This window comes from Prionailurus viverrinus, chromosome A2 (genome assembly GCF_022837055.1).
Source record: "Prionailurus viverrinus isolate Anna chromosome A2, UM_Priviv_1.0, whole genome shotgun sequence".
NCBI classification, from domain to species: domain Eukaryota; kingdom Metazoa; phylum Chordata; class Mammalia; order Carnivora; family Felidae; genus Prionailurus; species Prionailurus viverrinus.
The window spans coordinates 139,517,056-139,535,963 of record NC_062562.1 but is presented as its reverse complement, the minus strand read 5'-3'; the positions used below and the strand labels follow the sequence as shown (position 1 = coordinate 139,535,963).

Below are 18,908 nucleotides of genomic sequence, written 5' to 3'. Positions count from 1 at the left end.
CTGGTTCTAGAGGTAACCATGTGTTGTGTGTGCATGAACTAACTAGAAGTGTAAAGTAACAATTCAAAACCTCTCCTGTACTGAATTTTAAAAATAAAAATAATTAGATAAAATACATATACCTTCATCAAGATCAACTGATATATTTATGTCAGTTATTAGCTTGTTTCCCAGGAGGTTCAGTGTTTTGTTTTGAGGTTCTTTGAAACCCTCAGGGTAAAAAAAAGGCATGTATTTTAAGATATGTATATCTCAGTGTTTTTACATAATGCTCTTTTTGGTTTAAGACCTGAAACAAACTGACTCTAGAGTCTATTAACACTTTAAAAAAAATTTTTCTCCCCAAAGCTACAAAACCTCCCAGATATAAATGTGGAATCTCAAAAGCTTGCCCTGAGAAGCATTTTGCTTTTAAAATGGCAAGTGGAGCAGCCAATGTGGTGGGACCCAAAATCTGTCTGGAAGACAATGTGTAAGTATTTACCAGTTTGGAAGTATCTGGCGTGCCAGTAAATTTTAGCAAATTGAACCTGAGTCTAATGGATCTTTGGAAAATGTATTGGGCATGTTTTACTAAAGAAAAGTGATTTCAGTTTTCATTACACAGTTTTTTTCTCCCACACGTTTAAAGAGTCTTAAAATTCTGAGATTTCATATTAGAGTGACATAAGAACACAACATTTGTCTAGCTTCACGTAAAGATGAGGGACTTCCTCCGTGTGAATTCTCTAGATCTGTGCTGTCCCATCTGGAGGCATAGACACATGTGACTATTTAATTCTGATTCTTAAATAGTAGGGGGAAGGTTAATTCATTTACATTAATTAAAATTAAAAGTTCAGTTCCTCAGTCAACGAGCCAGATTTCAAGTACTGAGTAGCCATACATGGCTTGTGCCTATCAAACTGAACACAAAGCATTTCCACCCTTGAAAAAAGTCCCTTTTGACAGCACTGCCCTAGATAATGAACGCTTTATCTTACAAACATCTTTCATTTTGGGGCGCCAGGGTGGCTCATTCGGTTAACCCTCTGACTCTTGGCTTCAGCTCAGGTTACAATCTCATGGTTCACGAGATCAAGCCCCACATCAGGTTCTACACTGACAGTGCAGAGCCTGCAATTAATCGGAAAAAAGAAAAACATCTTTTGTTTTAAATGTCCAAATGCTGCTTGTTGACGTGTGAAATAATCCAGTAATAACCTCAAGCCTGTTGTGATACTGAACTGTTTGCCGCTAAGCTGAATGGTTTTCTATACTCAGATGCTCTACAGTTCTTAAGTAGTGTTGACTGTCACTTGTAGGTGAAGTTTGTGTCTCCGAAATCACAAGGCCCGCTTTCAGTTGGTTGCTTTTAATCTGCTCTTTCTTGGAAAATTAAATACATGAGCTTATTTAAATTTCATGTGAAAATAATAGACATGCCATTAATTATGTAGAATAAAGAGTTAATTTTATAGTAGGAGGAAACAGAAGCAGTTTCTCCCTGCAGTTTGTGTCTTTTTTTTCCCCCTAACTTTATTTATTTATTTTAGGGCACACATGGGGAAGGGCCATAGAGGGAGAGAGAGAATTCCAAGCAGGCTCCATGCTGTCAGCCTAGAGACCAACACAGGGCTCAGGTCTCAATCCCATGAACCATGAGACCATGACCTGAGCAGAAATCAAGAGACACTCAACTGACTGAGCCACCCAGGTGCCCCTGTGTGTCTTTTCTTTTTGATGTAGAAGCTCTTGAATTTTTATCCTAAGCCCTTTTTCAGTTAGCTATGGACATTATTTAGCCTCTTAGAATAATGCTTTTCTTGTAATTAAAGGCTTGAGCTAGATGATCTTTAAAGTTCCTGCTCATTTCCTTTCTTTTCCCTCATGCTAGTTATAATCCATTGTTAATCCATCACTGTCTTCTGACTTCCCATAATAGTCCTATTTTACTGAATTATGTAACAAGGAACTTGGATGTTAGAAGTTCAACAAACTTAGAAGTTTGCAGATTTTACATTAAATCATACTCTTCCCACTAACTTAGAATGTTTCCGTTCCCCTTTTCACCTTATTTGGCTAAGGAGGCCTCAAGTTTGATTCGGAATCATAGGTAGGAATTTCTCTTAGAATGCCTAGCCCATGGTAGACTTTCTTTGGAGACTTCCTCTGCCACCCCGCTCCCCCCATGAAGCATGTTAGTTTTAATGCGAAGAAGAGATCAAAGTTGTTTTACCAGCAGGTTCTCTATTTATAGATTGTATAGGTCAAAAAGAAGAGAGTATATATAGAGGCAGTGGAATTTGGCACAGTAAATACTAGGCTCCTAGCCAAAGAATTTGGTTCTGGCATGGTGGGCATGTCATGTGGAATTTGTATTTCAGTTTCTGTAACTGTAAAATTGAAGCAGGCCTCCCATCCATCCTCATTTCAGGAATCATTCTGATACTCAGGAGAAATTAAATAATTGATGGGATTTTAGAGCTATGCATGAAGCCCCAAAATCTAGTCTTCAAGAAGAACTGAATAATTGTTCAGGGATCCCTACTGAAAAAACCGTGGGACAGTTCACAGTCCAGTACTTTGTCTCGTATGTTCTGTTTCTGTATTGAAAGTTGTTGCAACAAAGAATTTAAACAAAGACCCTGACTTCCTTAGCATCATTCGTTCAGTTATTCAGCAAGCATTTATTGAGCATAGTCCCTGCTGTCATGAAACTCAGTCTAGTAGGAGAGACAGACATTTAAGGAGTAAATGCACATCAGTCATCGCAAACTGTGGCACAAGCTGTGCAGAGCTGGGTGACGAAGACTCTTGGGGATGAGTGATATGAGATTGAGGAATGAGGGCCAGCGCAGTAGCAGCTGAAGGGTCATGAAGGTAAAGAGGTGAGGTCTTTTCTTTCTTTTTGTTTTTAAGTTTATTTTTTTAGTAATCTCTACACCCAACATCGGGCTTGAACTCATGACCGACCGAGCCAGCCAGGTGCCCCAGTGTCCCTTTCTGAGTGTTGAGTCATTGAAGGTTTTCAGATTCTGGCATGTCATGATTTCATTGATGTTGAAAAAATTACCTGACTGATGTGTAAAATGATTAGAACAGTTGGAAGGCCATCACTGCCAAGGTTCTTTGATACTGCCCCTCCTCCCAGTAGTAACAGAGGTTTTTTTCATGTGTATTCACTAAATATATAAGTAGACAGTAAAAATACATAAATAGAAACTTTACTATTTTCCTGCACATGTCCTGAGTACCTGCACACTCATTTCGGAGACCACTAGTTCAGATCAGTGCTTTTCAGTGGGACATTTGTCAAGGTCTATAGACATTATGGGATGGTATAGCTATAGAGGCAGTACTCGTAAAGACTGGGATGCTCTTAAACACCCTCCAGTGAAGCCAGGCAGCCTTTACACATGAATTATCAGGTCCATAATGTCATCATAGACTAAATTTGAGAAACCTCAGTACAGACAAAAGAGGATAGTTAAGATCAGGGTGGTGGTTATGGCTTTAAGGACAGGTTGGATGCATCAAGATACATTACGGAGATTAACGTAAATTTCAGACTTCTCATTAGTTTGTAATAGAAAATCCTGGGGATAAACATCAAATGTCACACACTACAGGAATTGTAGCTTCTTTTTATTTTGCATTAGAGAGCCCATAGAATTTACTTATGTTCAAGGTATAGCTCTTATTTTAGGCATATACTCATCTGATTTCAGTTTATATGACATTGATATTAGGATAACACCTCACCTTTTATTGTGGTCTTAATGTTTGGTATAGGAATATACAGCAATGATTTTCAGAGATGTGTACATCGAGAGGCCAGATAGTATTTTTGGCTGTGAGGATCAAGAGGTAAAATCAAGGATAGTGTATAAGTACTTAAAAAAATCATTTAAAATATAACCATTTAAAAATACAAAAACCATTCTAAGCTCATAAATGATAAAACAAAAGTAACCAAGCAGTTGGATAGATTTGTCCTGTGGGCTATAGGTTTGTTAAAGCCTGCTCTAAACTAACCATTTTAAGATGTAGCGGTTAAAACATAGAGTAGGTATTTGAAGCAAAACTGTGCTCAAAGATGTACAATCTTTCTATAGATTATGTAATATTTTCTTTAGATTTTTGTCTGGAGGTGTGGAATGGTAGTAGGGGGAACCTTCATATTCGTGAAAGATAAAATATTTCAAATTGTGTGAGTAAGAGGGAGTAAGTAGCCTTTATACATTTAAAAATCTTGAGTAGTTGGTCATTTGCTATTGCAGGTTTTCCCTGATTGAATTCCTTGTTAAAAATCGATTAGCTACTGCCCTCTTGTGGGAAGCCTATGGCATAGTGCTTCTTTGTGGCTTTTATTTCCTAGCTCTGTGAAAGACACAGCAGCATAACTAACCCCATGATGATTCTACTTGGAGAAGACACTGTGATACTTAATTATTAATGTAACAGGTTAATCACACTATCGCTTCTTAACATTAATGATGGAGTTTACTTATCTCACATATTTCTGAAGGGAGCAGAGCAAATACATTTTGAAATTCCCTCTTTTGGGCAGCACTTTTAGTGGGTTTCCTTATGACTCACCTTTCAGAACTGCTTGTGAAAAAAGTCTATGCTTTATTACATGTAAATTTTAGAGAATGAAAAGTGGGATTTTGAAGGCAGATATGTAACCCGTATGGGTAGATAAATAGTTAAATGCTACTAAGCTCTTCAAAATAAGATTTTTATACTTTTCCTGTATGAATCTTCAAGTAGAGGGTTTTTTTAAACTTTTTATTTTGAAATAATTACAGAAATCACAGGAGATTGCAAAGATCATACAGAGTCATCCTGCATACTCTATACCCAGTTTCCCCTATGGTTATATCTTAGAGTACACCATCAACAACAGGAAATTGACATTGGTACAGTGTGTGTATGTGTAGTTCTGTGTCATTTTGTGACACGTGTAGGTACACGTAGCCAGTAAGCAGTAGGGATACAGAATTATTGTATCTCCACAAAGAGCTCTTTCATGCTATGCTGTTACAGTCACCTCCATCATCACTGACGTCTGGCAACCACTAATCTGTTTGTCATTTCTATTATTTTGATGTTTTGAGAATTCTATATAAATAGAATCATACAACATGTGACCAGATGAGATTGGTTATTTCACTCAGCATAATGCTCTTGAAACATTGGTGCCTGTTAAATCCCTTCTTTTTTATTGCTGAGTAATAGTCTGTGTTACGGATGCAACACAGTTTATGCATCACCTGTTGTGCTCGGGCAAACAATTTCATCGTTTCCGGTGTGTTTGGTAAGCATATGTTTAATTCTGTAAGAAACTGCCAAACATTTTCCACAGTGACTGCACCATTTTACGTTCCCACTGGCAATGTATGAGAGATCCAATTTCTCTATATACTTGCCAGAATTTGGTGCTATTACTATTTTTTATTTTAGCTCTTCAAATAGATGTGTAGTGATATCTCAATTTTATTGCTAGTGATGCTGAACATCTTTTAATGTGCTTTTTTTTTTTTTTTTTTTTGCCACCTGTATATCTTCTTCAGTGAAATATCTATTCATGTCTTTGTCCATCTTTTAATTAGGTTCTTTTTGTTTGTTTTTTATTGTTACACTTTGGGAGTTTTTGAAATATATTCTAGGTATGAATCCTATTGTCAGATATGTGGCTTGAGACTATTTTCTTACAGTGTATAGCTCATCTAGACATCCCTTTCGCCAGGATGTTTTGTACGGCCAAAGGTTTTAATTTCGATAAGTTCCAGTCTGTTGATTTATTTTTCTTTCATGGATGTGCTTTGTTGTTTATGGATTGGTGTCATGTCTGTCACTCACTCACCGAACCGTAGGTTTCAAACATTTTCCTCTGCATGATCTTCCAAAGCTTTTAGTTTTATGTTTTATGTTTATATATTTAAATCTGTGATCCATCCTACATTAATCTTTGAATAAAGTACGAGATGTAGGTTGAGGTTCAGTTTTGGCCTATGAATATCTAGTTGCTTCAGCACAATTTGTTGGAATGACTTTCCTCCTCCATTGAATTGCTTTTGCTCCTTTGTTAAAAAATAAGTTGGCTGTGTTTCCACTGGTGCATTTTTTTTGTTCCACTTGGTTTTGGGTTCTCCATTCATTCCATTGATCCACTAATTTATCCACTAATACCACATGCTCTTGATTATATAGTTATAGAGTAAGTCTTTAAGTGGCATAGAATGATTCCTCCCATTTTCTTTCTTTCTTTCTTTCTTTCTTTCTTTCTTTCTTTCTTTCTTTCTTTCCTTCCTTCCTTCCTTCCTTCCTTCCTTCCTTCCTTCTTTCTTTCTTTTCAAAATTAGCTATTCTAATTTCTTTGCCTTTCCATATACATTTTAGAATAACCTTGCCTCTGAGGCACCTGGGTGGCTCAGTTGGATAAGCATCTGACTTTGGCTCAGGTCATGATCTTGAGCCCCACATCAGGCTCTTGCACTGGCAGTGTGGAGCCTGCTTAGGATTTTCTCTCTCTTTCCTTCTCTCTCTGCCCCTCCCCCGTTGGCCCCCCCACACACACGTGCATGTGCTCTCTGTCTCTCTCAAAATAAATAAAAAAAATTAAAGAATAACATTGCCTCTGTATACAAAAAACCTTGCCGGGATTTTGTTAGGAGTTGTGTTAAATCTGTATATTGATTTTTGGAGAGAATTGACCATCTTTACTATGTTGAGTCTTTCAGTTGATGAATATGGCGTTTGTCTTTAAATATTCTTTGTTATCTTTCATTACCATGTTGTGGGTTTCAGCTTACAAGTCCTATACATACTTTATTAGATTTATACCTAAGTGTCCCCATTTTTTGAGCAATTGTAGATGTCTTTGTATTTTTAATTCCGGTTTTTATATGTTCATTGTTAGTATGTAGACACAGTTGATTTTCGTGTGTTGGTCTTGTATCTTATAACCTTGCTGAATTAATTTATCCTAATTCTATTACTTCTGTTACTTTCCTTTTCTTGGTTTTTTGCTTTGGCTAGGATTTCCAGTACTATGTTGAATAGTAATGGTAAGAATGGACATACTTGACTTGTTCCTCATTTTAAGGGGAAAGTGTTGTCCTTCACCGTCAAGTATGATGTTAGGTGTAGATTTTTGAAGATGTTCTCTATCAAGTTTAGGAAGTCCTCTATTACCGGAGTTTTGAGACTTTTTATCATGAATGGGTGTTGAATTTTGTCAAATGCATGTTCTATATTGAGATGACCATGTGATTTTTCTTAAACCTATTAATATAGTAGATTATATCAATTGTTCAAATATTGAAATAACTGTGTTTCTGTAGGCTAAGCCTGACTTGGTCATAGTTCATGATTTTTTTTAATATAATGCTGAATTCTACTTACTAAATGTTTTGTTAATGAGGATTTTTGCCTGTATATTAATGTTGGTTTGTAGTTTTCTTATAATGTCTTACTCTGGTTTGGGTATTATTGTAATATTGGCTTTATAAAATAAATTTGGAAGTATTAAATTTTCTGAAAGAGTTTGTGTGGAAGTAGTGTTAATTCTTTTTTTAAACATTTGGTAGAACTCTCCAGTGAAACCATCTAGGCTTGGAGATTTTCTGTTGAGGTGAGTTTATAAACTATGAATTCACTGTCTTTAATAGTTACAGGACTATTTAAACGATCTATTTCATAATGGATGAGTTGTGTTAGTTTATACATTCTGAGGAATTGGATCTAACTCATTTGAGTTGTCAAATTCACATGTGTAAAATTGTTCATAGTCTTTATCCTTTTGATGTCTGCGGGGTCTATAGTGATATCCCACTTCACTCTTGGTATTAGTGATTTATGTTTTCTCTTTTTTTCTCTGTCAGTCTTACTAAAGGTTTAATTTTATTGATCTTTTTAAAGAACCAGCTTTTCATTTCATTGATTTCTCATCTTTTTATTTTATTTTTTTTCTTCTGCTTGTTTTAGGTTTATGGCATTCTTTTTGGTTACTTGAGATGGGAACTTAGGTGATTAATTTGAAGCTTTTTCTTTTTTAATTTAAGCATGGAGTGCTATAAATTCCTTTCTCAGTACTCTTTTAGCTATGCCTCACAAATTTTAATAAGTTGTATGTGCATTCATTTCTGTGTGTCTTTTAATTTCCCTTCAGACTTCCTCTTTGACCCGTGGATTATTGAGAACTATGTTCTTTAGTTTCCAAGTGTTTGGAGGTTTTCCTGTTATCTTTCTGTTACTGATTTCATTGTGGTTGGAGAACACACTTGGTATTATTTCAATTCTTTTAAAAATGTTGAGGTTTATTTTGTGGCCCATGATATGGTCTACCTTTAGTATATGTTCCATGCACACTTGAAAAAAATGTGTATTCTGCCCTTGTTGGGTAGAATGTTCTTTAAATGTCAGGTAGACCCGTTGGTTAATGCTGTGGTTGAGTTCTTCTGTACCTTTGGTAATTTTCTGTCTGTCAGTTGTTGAGAGAGGGCTGTTGACATGTCCAAGTGTAACTGTACATTTGTCTCTTTCTCCTGTCTGGTTTTGATTCACATAGTGTGTACCTCAGTTGTTTGCTGTATACACATTAAGGTTTACTGTGTCTTGCTAAAGTGACCCTGTGATCATTATGTGTCTCTCTCTGTGTCTCTGGTAATTTTCTTTGCTCTGAAGTCTATTTAATTGATGATTATATAGCCACTCCCTTGTGTAAACAGCTTTATTGAGATATAATTCACATGCTGTACAATTCATTCATTTAAAGTATACAGTCAGTGGTTTTTAGTGTATTCACAGGTACACTACAGTCAGGTTTTTTTTTGTTTTTGTTTTTTTGGTGTTTTTTGGTGGGGGAGAGAGTGTGCATACGTGAGCCAGGGGAGGGGCAGAGAGGGAGACAGAGGCTCTGGAGCAGGGCTCAAACTCACAAACCATCAGGTCATGACCTGAGCCTAAGTCGAATGCTTAACCGAGCGAGCCACCTGGCACCCCTTGAACATTTTTATACCTCAGAAAGGAATTGTGTCCTTCAGCTATTGCCCTTCCACCCCATTCCCATCCCCTTCCACTCCCTTCTCCCCTGCCCCCCACCAGCCCTAAGTAGCCACACTTCATTTGCTATCTCTATAGATTTACCTCTTCTGGACATATTATATAGAAGGTTTTACATGATAGGTAACTTTTTTGTCATCAGTGTCCTCACTTAGCACAGTGTTTCCAAGGTTCATCCATATTAGGGTTTGATTAGTACTTCATTCCTTTTTATGATGGAGTCATTCTCCATTGTGTACATGTATCACATTTTGTTTATTCATTCATCAGTTGATGGACATTTGGTTTGTCTCCACTTTTGGGCTATTGTGAACAATGTTTCTTTCTTTAAAAAATTTATTTAAATTTTAGTAGTTAACATACAGTACAATATTGGTTTCTGGAATAGAATTCAGTGATTCATCGCTAACTTACACCACCAGTGTTCATCACAAGTGCCCTCCTTAATACCCATCACCCATCTAGCTCATCCCCCCCAGCCCCCCCACCCACTCCTCTTCCAGCAACCCTCAGTTTGTTCTCTATTGTTAAGAGTCTCTTATGGTTTGTTTTCTTCCCTCCTCTCCGCACCGCCCCCCCCACCGCCCCTTCCCCTATGTTCATCTGTTTCGTTTCTTAAATTCCACATATGAGTGAAATCTTATGGTATTTGTCTTTGTCTGATTGACTTATTTTGCTTAGCATAATACATTCTAGCTCCATCCATATTATTGAAGATATCAAAATATCTTTCTTTTTGATGGCCGAATAATATTCCATTATATATATAACACCACATCTTCTTTATATAATGAATAATGTTTCTATAAATATTTGTATACAGGTTTTGTATGTACATGTTTTCATTTTTCTTGTATATATGCTTAGGAGTGGATTTTGGTTCACATAGTAATTCTATGCTTAACTATTGGAGGAGCTGCTAGAGTGTTTTCCAAAGTGGCTGCACTAATTTGCCTTTTGACAGCAGTGGATCAGGTTTCCAGTTTTTACATATAACACTTGTCATTATCTAACTTATTGGTTACAGCCGTCCTAACGGGTGCTGAGTGGTACCTTGTGGTTTCAATTTGCGTTTCACTGATGGTTAATGATCTTTAATATCTTTTCATTTATTTGTTGGCCATTTGCATATCTTTGGAGAAATGTCTATTCAAACCCTGCCCATTTTTAAATTGGATTATTTCTTTATTATTGAGTAGTAATGCTGTGTTCTTCTGATTAATGTTTATGTGATTTATCTCTTTCTACTCTTCTACTTTTCACCTACCTGTATCATTATATTTTAAGTGAGCTTTTTGACCCCAAACCATAAAACTACTAGAAGAAGATCCAGGGAAAAACCTTTATGACATTGGTCTGGGCAGTGAATTTTTTTGGATAAGACACCAAAAACCTAGGCAGCAAAAGCAAAAATAGACAAATGGGATTACATCAAGCTAAAAAGCTTCTGCACAACAAAGGAAACAATCAAGAGAACAGAAAGTCAACCTACAGAATGGGGGAAAATGTGCAATCCATATTATCTGCTAGGATATTTAATATCTAAAATGTATAAGGAACTCCTACAACTCACTAGCAAAAAAATCAAATAACCTGATCAAATAATCAGTGAAAGGCCTAAATAGACACTTCTCAAAAGGATACAAATAGCCAACAGGTATATGAAGAGATGCTCAGTGTCACTAATTATCAGGGAAATGTGAATCAAAACCGCAATGAGTTAATCACCTCACACCTGGTAGAGCGGCAGTCATCAAAAAGACAGAAGATATCAGATATTGTCAACACTTCATCAAGTGTTGATGAAGATGTCAAGAAAAGGGAGCCCTTTTACACTGTAGGTGGGCATGTAAATTGATTCAGCCATTATGGAAAACAGGGTGGAGGTTATTGAAAAAATTAAAAACAACTGGCTTATCTAATAATCCCACTTCTTGGTGTATGTCCAAAGGAAATAAAAACAGAATCTTGAAGAAGTATCCACTCTCACGTTCACTGCAGCATTATTCACAGTAGGTAAGATGGAAACAGTCTAAATGTCGGTGGACAGATGAATGGATAAAGAAAATGTGGTGCATATATATGCGCAATGGAATATTATTGAGCAAATAAAAGAAGAAAAGTCTGCCATTTGTGACAACATGGATGAAGCTGGAGGACATTATGCTGAGTGAAGTAATCCACATGCAGAAAGACAAATACTGCCTGATCTCACTTATGTGGAATCTAAAATAGTCACATTCATAGAAGCAGAGAGTGAGGTAGTGAGTACCAGGGACTTAGGGGAAGAGTAAATGGGGAGATTTTGGTCACCGGGTACCAAGTTTCAGTTATGCAAGATGATTAAGTTCTTGAGATGTAATATACAATGATGTGACTATATTACAGTACTTTATTGTTTGCTTGAAATTTGCTAAGAGGGTAGCTCTTAAGTGTTCTTACCATACACACACAAGTGGTAATGAAGGTGATGAATATGTTAATTAGCTTGATGTAAATATTTCACAGTGTATATCAAATCGTATACTTAAATAAATACAATTTTTGTCAATTAAAAATATACTTCAATATACCTATATACTAGTGTACCTCAACAAAAGAATTTCTTGTAGACACCACGTAGTTGGGTCCTATTTCAATCCACTGTGTCAATTTCTGTCTTTATTTGGTATCTTTAAACTACTTACACGTACTATAATTATTGACATGTTAGGACTTAAGCCTGCCATTTTATTATATTTTGTTCTCTCTCTCTTTTTTTTTTTTTTTTTCCTGTTTTCTTTTACTGGCTTCCTATGAGTTCCATGAACATTTTTTAAAATTTCTTTTTGATATATTTATAGTGTTTTTTGAGTGTATTTCTTTGTAGAGCTTTTTTTAGTGGTTGCTCTTGCTGTTTACTTATCTGGCTCCTGATAGAAGAAGTTTGCTGACTCAAGGTCTAGACTTAAGAATGAGGAAGAAAGGGGCGCCTGGGTGGCGCAGTCGGTTAAGCGTCCGACTTCAGCCAGGTCACGATCTCGCGGTCCGTGAGTTCGAGCCCCGCGTCAGGCTCTGGGCTGATGGCTCAGAGCCTGGAGCCTGTTTCCGATTCTGTGTCTCCCTCTCTCTCTGCCCCTCCCCCGTTCATGCTCTGTCTCTCTCTGTCCCCCCAAAAAAAAAAATAAAATAAAAAATGAGGAAGAAAATGTTAACTATACAGATTAAAAGTATATTATGTCAGTAACTCTTACATTGTGAATAGCACAAAAAAATGAAGGAAGTTGTCTTCTAGTAATTTAAAAGTTAATATGTGTTTCAACAAAAACATCACTCACATCATTGACAGGCGAGTGAAGTTCCAACATATACCTTCATCATTTCAGTTTTTCCTTTGTCTTACTCTTCAAATGAAATGTCATCCAAGGTTTGTGTTCAAACTGCATTCATCCATCACTTGCAACATAGGTTAGCTACAGATATAAGTTCTATGAAAATCAACACGTTCTGTGAGAATCAGTTGGCCACGTGGGGTTCGTAGTAGAGTATTACAGCTTTTCCTGTGAAATTGTGTGGAACAAATCTTTTATATCAGAAAAGTTCATGATAAACATAGGCCCCTGTGTGCGTGTGTATAGATGTACCACATGTGAGTGTGTGTGTGTGTCTGTGTGTATTCTCACATATGCATACTTGCCCCTCTCCACCAACCGCAAACCAGTTGTGAATCATTGAACAGCACACCACCGGCAGTATCACTATTACCTTGAATTTCTAGAATTAAAGACACCTACAGTTTGAGTGTAATAATGCTGATTCAGCAAACCGAACCGACACAAGCCAGTGTTCCACTCTTACCTTCCATGTCACAGTATCCCAGTGGTCTGTAAGCTGCTCGTGGATGGTGATTACCTCAGCTGTAACAGTACGAGTGAGTGTGGTTTGGTGCCGCAATTAAATGCATACAAGATTCCTTCTTCTGAGTGTAGAGAAATTTTACATTGATAATGATTAAGAGGATGTTCACCATTATTCTGGTTTTCAGATTATAAAAGCATCTCACTTCTGTTTCATGTCACATTGATATTGCAAAAAGTAGAAAAGAGATTATTGTTTGATCCATGGAGGATAGTGCAAAATATGTGCGTAATGTCCACATGTTTTAAAGATTTTCTAAAATGCCATTTCATCACACAAAAGAGCAGCAAAAAATAGTATTTGGGCCCTGATACATTTTAATATATCTATTTGTGAATTCTTACTTAAGGACATTGCTTTAAAATTATTTAAATTTAGACTGTCTCCTGTGATGTAGTAGAGACCTTTTAATCTCCACTGCAGTTATTAAACAATTGTGTGTGTATATAATATCCCCAACTCTTTTTTCACATGGCTTTATTTCTCTGATCTAGGTTTATTTACAATATCTAATTCTAAATTTGTCTTGACTTTTCCCCTTCAGTTTAATGAGTGGCGTTAAGAATAACGTTGGAAGAGGGATCAATGTTGCCTTGGCAAATGGTAAGAATAATTATTTTAGCTTACAGATGTGATCAGTGGATACTCATGTGGCCCAAAGTAAAATGCACCTTAATATCAAGGGATCAGGTCAGAAAGTGCCACACTTGACCCTAAAGCCCTCTTCCCACCCTCATCCACAAAAACCACCTGTAGGGGGAGACTCGGTGTCCAAGTATTATAGCATGCTTTCTTGGAAGCCTCCCACTTGCTGTGCAGTGTGTGGAGAGCTTCCCACGTGAAATTGATGAATGCTGAGGAATGTGGAATCTAACAAAATGAAGATAGATTGACATGATGAGGGTGTGTGAATGACAGAGGGTGATGGACTAATGGGAGGGGTGGGGAGAGGAATGAAGAGTAAAAATTAATTGTAACTTTTCAGTATTATCCACATTCATCATGTAAGTTCATTAGTGAAAGTAAGTTCATTGAATCCTGAGCATCTCAAGTATTCTTGCAAAATCAAATCTGAAAATCTGAACCCGTGAAGTAAGGAACTGCATGCTTGTCTTTTCCTTCTGGTACAATAACCCTGTAAGGCTGTAATGGGGCGATTAGGAACCACGGCCACCTTCCCCAGTTCGTAGTATAGGAAAATATTCTTTACTTCTTTCACAAAAGATAAGTTTCTGCATTTCTACTTTCTTCATTTTCTTAGGTAAAAAGCTCTGTACCTGTTTGTCTAATTGATAGCAAAAAAAAAAAATACACTTTAAAAGGGAAATAGGTGAAAAAATTTTAAAAGATGACTTTAATGATAGAAAATAGCATCAATTAATCTTTTTGTAAAAGGCTTACATATTTTTTGGTAATTGTTAAATAAGGGAAAGTGGTAACACCTAAGAATGAAAAATATCGACCTGAATTTGAGTGGTCTACATACGGTCTCTCATGAACTTTGGTTGCTGCTCCTTGGCTTAAAGATTAGTGAGAAAGTGCAGAATTTTAATTTATCCAAAAGTTACTCTTTTAGAAATATATTTCAGATGCACACAGTTCAGATTTTAAGTCTTTTTCAAAATAACTCTTTCTTGTAAATGAATTCACACCCATCATTGGATAAAATCATTTGTCCCATACAGTGTAGGAGTATATTTCAATTGCGTAATTTGGTACGATTTCCATCTCTTTCAGGAAAAACAGGAGAAGTATTAGACACCAAATATTTTGACATGTGGGGAGGAGGTAAGTATAGGTAACATGTAACTGTTCTGTTGCTATAGCACTGACTGACTTTTTAAGCCTCCTCAATATAACATAGCCCATTACTGAGAAAATAATGGTATTTTTGTGTTCATTCATTTTCTCTTTTCACTAAACATCTATCTGTATTTAAGTCATTAGTCACATTGTGTATATTTTGCTTTTTTATAGAAATTGTGTAATTAGGAGCAATAATACAAAAATTTAGATTTTAAAAATCTGAGTCCTGTATTTTGCAGCACAACTAATTGAAAGCTTTGGATCCTTTAGCTTTCTGACTGAACTTTTTAAAAAGGAAGAAGTAATTTAGAGAAGGGCAGAAGCAATTTAAGCACTTTTACTTAAAATTAATTTTTTTGCATATTTTTTCGTCACTAAAATAAATTATAACCAGGATTATTATTAAAGTAGATAAGTACTTGAGAGAAAGAATAGAGTGTTCTTTATAGTTCACTGCACGTAGAGTGATTTACCAGTATCTTCCTAATGTGGAAGTTCCTCAAGGAACAGGTATAAGTCATTTACCAGCATGCAGAAGCGAGGACCTAGTCCCTTGAACAAGAGTGTGCCCCAAAGACATTTCTTCCTCAGATCTGATGGAAGGCCAACACTGATTTATCTTTAGATTCTTTTCTGAGGTGTTGGTTTGGGACATATATCAGCATGAGGCTGTCCCCAGCACCTCCTCATTTCCATTCCCTTTATAGATTCCCTAGAAGCCAATAGCTGTTAGTCTTGAAGTTTATGTTAGGTTTTCAAACCATTCAGCTTTTCTAGTATTTCTTCAGCTTGTAATGAGATGCAATGTTTTATTTAGGACTTTTCACGGCTGTCAAAATGGTATAAACTTAAAATGCTACCATCAATTTTATAGTCTCACGGCATAATTGGCCCCACCAAAACTTATTACAGGGAAACACCCTTCCAAAACCTTTGTTGAAATCAGCCACGTGACTAGAAGCTCTGCTCTTTCATCAACTGTAGATGGTAGATTAATTACTGCCGAACGCTGAAAAGACTCTTCAAGTGAAGAAATAGGTGCAGTTTACTTCCATCTTTGCATTTAAAAGGAAATGGTTTGTTAGCTGCTCTGTACATTTTCTCAGAATTGAAAATGCTATTATTACAAAAAAGAATGCAGTTAGAGGACGTCTTTGGAATCTGCTATGGGAAGAAACTGAGTAAATTTGAAGTGTTCCAGTTCTGAAATAGTGTTAGATTTGGGGACTGCACAGAGACCTGATATTGGAGCATTCAAGATATAAAACGATTGGTAGTACCTGATCTACCTCTGACCACTTTGTAGTCACTGAAGTGGTTTATTTTTAAGTTTTTGTGAATCTTGGTGCACTAGACGAAGCAGGTAATGACTGTGATATTTGCCATAATTAGACATAGCCTTCATTCCTCTCCCAAGATATGCCCAGAGGATCATAATCAGTGTGTGTGTGTGTGTGTGTGTGTGTGTGTGTGCACGCGCGCGCACGCGCGTGTGTGTATTTAATTTTTAAAGAAATTGCAGAGCCTTTTATGAATTAGATAAAAGCTCTGTGTCCTTTTAGATAAGTACCCAAACCATTTTACATATACCCAGGGAATCCCTGAGGCTTTCTTCTGCCCCCACCCCAAGTTTCTTTCTTTAAATTATAAGTCATGCTTTAATATGACTTTGCCATGTGTTTTTTTTTCATTTAGCCCCTGGTGGAATGTCAGTACAAAAGACACATAGGATGAATCAGGATTGGGAAATTCTAAGTTGATGGTGGGATCCTATTAAGGGATAAACTTCATTTTTAACCTATTCATAAGATTTATTTCCCTTTTGGTTACTCTACTTTTGAAATTATTGATTTACAAATACTTCATGTTTTAGTTTATTAACTTTTAGGAGATTATCGTGATGGCTACTTAGTCACTAAAAAATCCCCCAAAACCATCAATCCTTTCTTTTTCTCCAGATGTGGCCCCATTTATTGAGTTTCTGAAGTCCATACAAGATGGAACAATAGTCTTAATGGGAACATATGATGATGGAGCAACCAAGTATGTAAACTTAAAATTTTATACAATTTTTGGAGCTATAATTAATTATAAAAGCAATACATTTTCAATGAAAAGAAAATACATAAAGCAGAGCAAAGTACTCAAATTCCAGATAAACACTATTAACATTTTTTTATTTGCTTCCTTCTGTCTTTCTCTGTATTTATCATGCATATGTGGTCATAAAGTTAGAACCACATAGTACCTAAAGTTTGTTATACCCTTTTATATTCTAATTTTAGCAACCTTAAATAGTTTTCTCTAATATTAAGATTCTTCAGTAGCATTTCCCATGGCCCACCAAGAGTTGATCACACGGCCCCACCTTTATTTGAAAGTTTCCTTTTATTGCCAAAATTTTTGTATTATAAATAATATTTCGATAAACATCCTTTTAAGTAATCATGTCCTTAGGGTAAGTTCCTAGAAGTGGCATTAACTATGAAGGAATAAGTGTGATATGTTTTTCATAATGTTTAATGCATGGTAAACTTTTATATAAAACTTTTTTCTTAAAATTGTACATGTTGTAAAACTTTGAAAATACAGAAAAGCACAAAGAAAACAAGTTATAGTTTGTCTACTCAGTGATAACCATTGATAAGTTAGTTTCCATCTCCAGTTTCCTTAATACACGTATTTTCTTCATCTTAATCATTTGGAATGCTAGCATTTACAGCATATCTTTTAATTTCTTTATGTGGTGAATATTTTCCCATAACATTAAATAGCTTTCATAACAAAATTGTTCATGTCTGCCTAGTATAGCCCTTAAACATGTGTCATGATTTAAAAATTATTTAATCAGGGGTGCCTGGGTGGCGCAGTCGGTTAAGCGTCCGACTTCAGCCAGGTCACGATCTCGCGGTCCGTGAGTTCGAGCCCCGCGTCAGGCTCTGGGCTGATGGCTCGGAGCCTGGAGCCTGTTTCCGATGCTGTGTCTCCCTCTCTCTCTGCCCCTCCCCCGTTCATGCTCTGTTTCTCTCTGTCCCAAAAATAAATAAAAAACGTTGAAAAAAAAAAAAAAGAAAAAAAAATTATTTAATCAAATACTTGCTGCTGGATCCTCAGGCTATTTCAAGTGTTCATACTTAGAAAAATGTACTATCTTAAACATTTTTGAACAATCATCTCTTTCTTTTAGAGAGATTTTTTTGAGGTAAGGTATTGAATCAAAGGATGTTTATGTTTTTTAAAAATGATTTTTTTAAGTTTGTACCAATTTTACATGGCTCTCATAAGTTTCAGGACACTGACTATTAATTTTTTAAAAGTTACCAATTCTAAAAGTTTTGGAAAGGGATTTTGTTAATGTGCCTTTCTTTGGTTATTGTTGAGACTGCATTTTTTTTCACAAGTGTTTTTGGCTCTTTCTCTTGTAAACTGTCTTTTGACCATTTAGGTTGACTCATATTGATTTGTAAGGACTTTTATATGTTAAGGATATTAACCATTTCTCATGTTAAAATATATTACTTTGTGGGTTTTTTTGTTAATTTATGGTGCTTTTTGACTTTCAAAGTTTAGACTAATTCCTATTTAGTCAAGTGTATGGATTTTTCATTTTAGTTTCTTCTACTTTTATACTTGAAGTATTTTCCTATATCCAAATTAAATATTTAGTACGTTTTCTTCTTCCAGCAACTTCACTGTTTTCATGTATTTTATTTATTACACTATTTCATGTATTTTATTTATTGAACATTTACTAAAAATGTTTATTTTGAGAGGGAGCACACGCACATGCATGAGCGAGGGAGGATGAGAGAGAGAGAATGAGAGAGAATCGCAAGCAGGCTCTGTGCTGTCAGCTCAGAGCCTGACATGGGGCTCAGTCCCATGACCTGAGCAGAGATCAAGAGTCAGACGCTTAACTGACTGAGCCACCCAGGCTCCCCTGTTTTCATGTAATTTAAAAAATAAATCTGTTATTTCTCAGTGTCTTAGAATGCCTATTTTCATGTAGATTTGACTTTGTTTTTTATAATTTTTGTTCTGTTCATCTATTTCTTCCTTCCCCAGTAAGACACTGTTTCAGTTTTTTAATAACTATTTTATAAGAATAACTGTACTTAATACCTTTCTGGGGTGGTTAAGAAGTCTTTTTTTTT

At 36.0% G+C, this 18,908-nt stretch overlaps 1 protein-coding gene across 2 annotated transcripts in view; it reads left to right on the top strand.

Annotated features, from left to right (window-relative positions):
• FAM3C (FAM3 metabolism regulating signaling molecule C) overlaps positions 1–18,908 on the top strand; it is a 57,698-nt gene that overhangs the window by 26,592 nt on the left and 12,198 nt on the right. For both annotated transcript variants that reach the window (XM_047841023.1, XM_047841031.1), the window contains exons 5-8: positions 349–472; positions 13,493–13,551; positions 14,686–14,736; positions 16,713–16,797. In XM_047841023.1, coding sequence (XP_047696979.1) covers positions 349–472; positions 13,493–13,551; positions 14,686–14,736; positions 16,713–16,797 — 319 coding nt within the window. The remainder of the gene's footprint in view (positions 1–348; positions 473–13,492; positions 13,552–14,685; positions 14,737–16,712; positions 16,798–18,908) is intronic.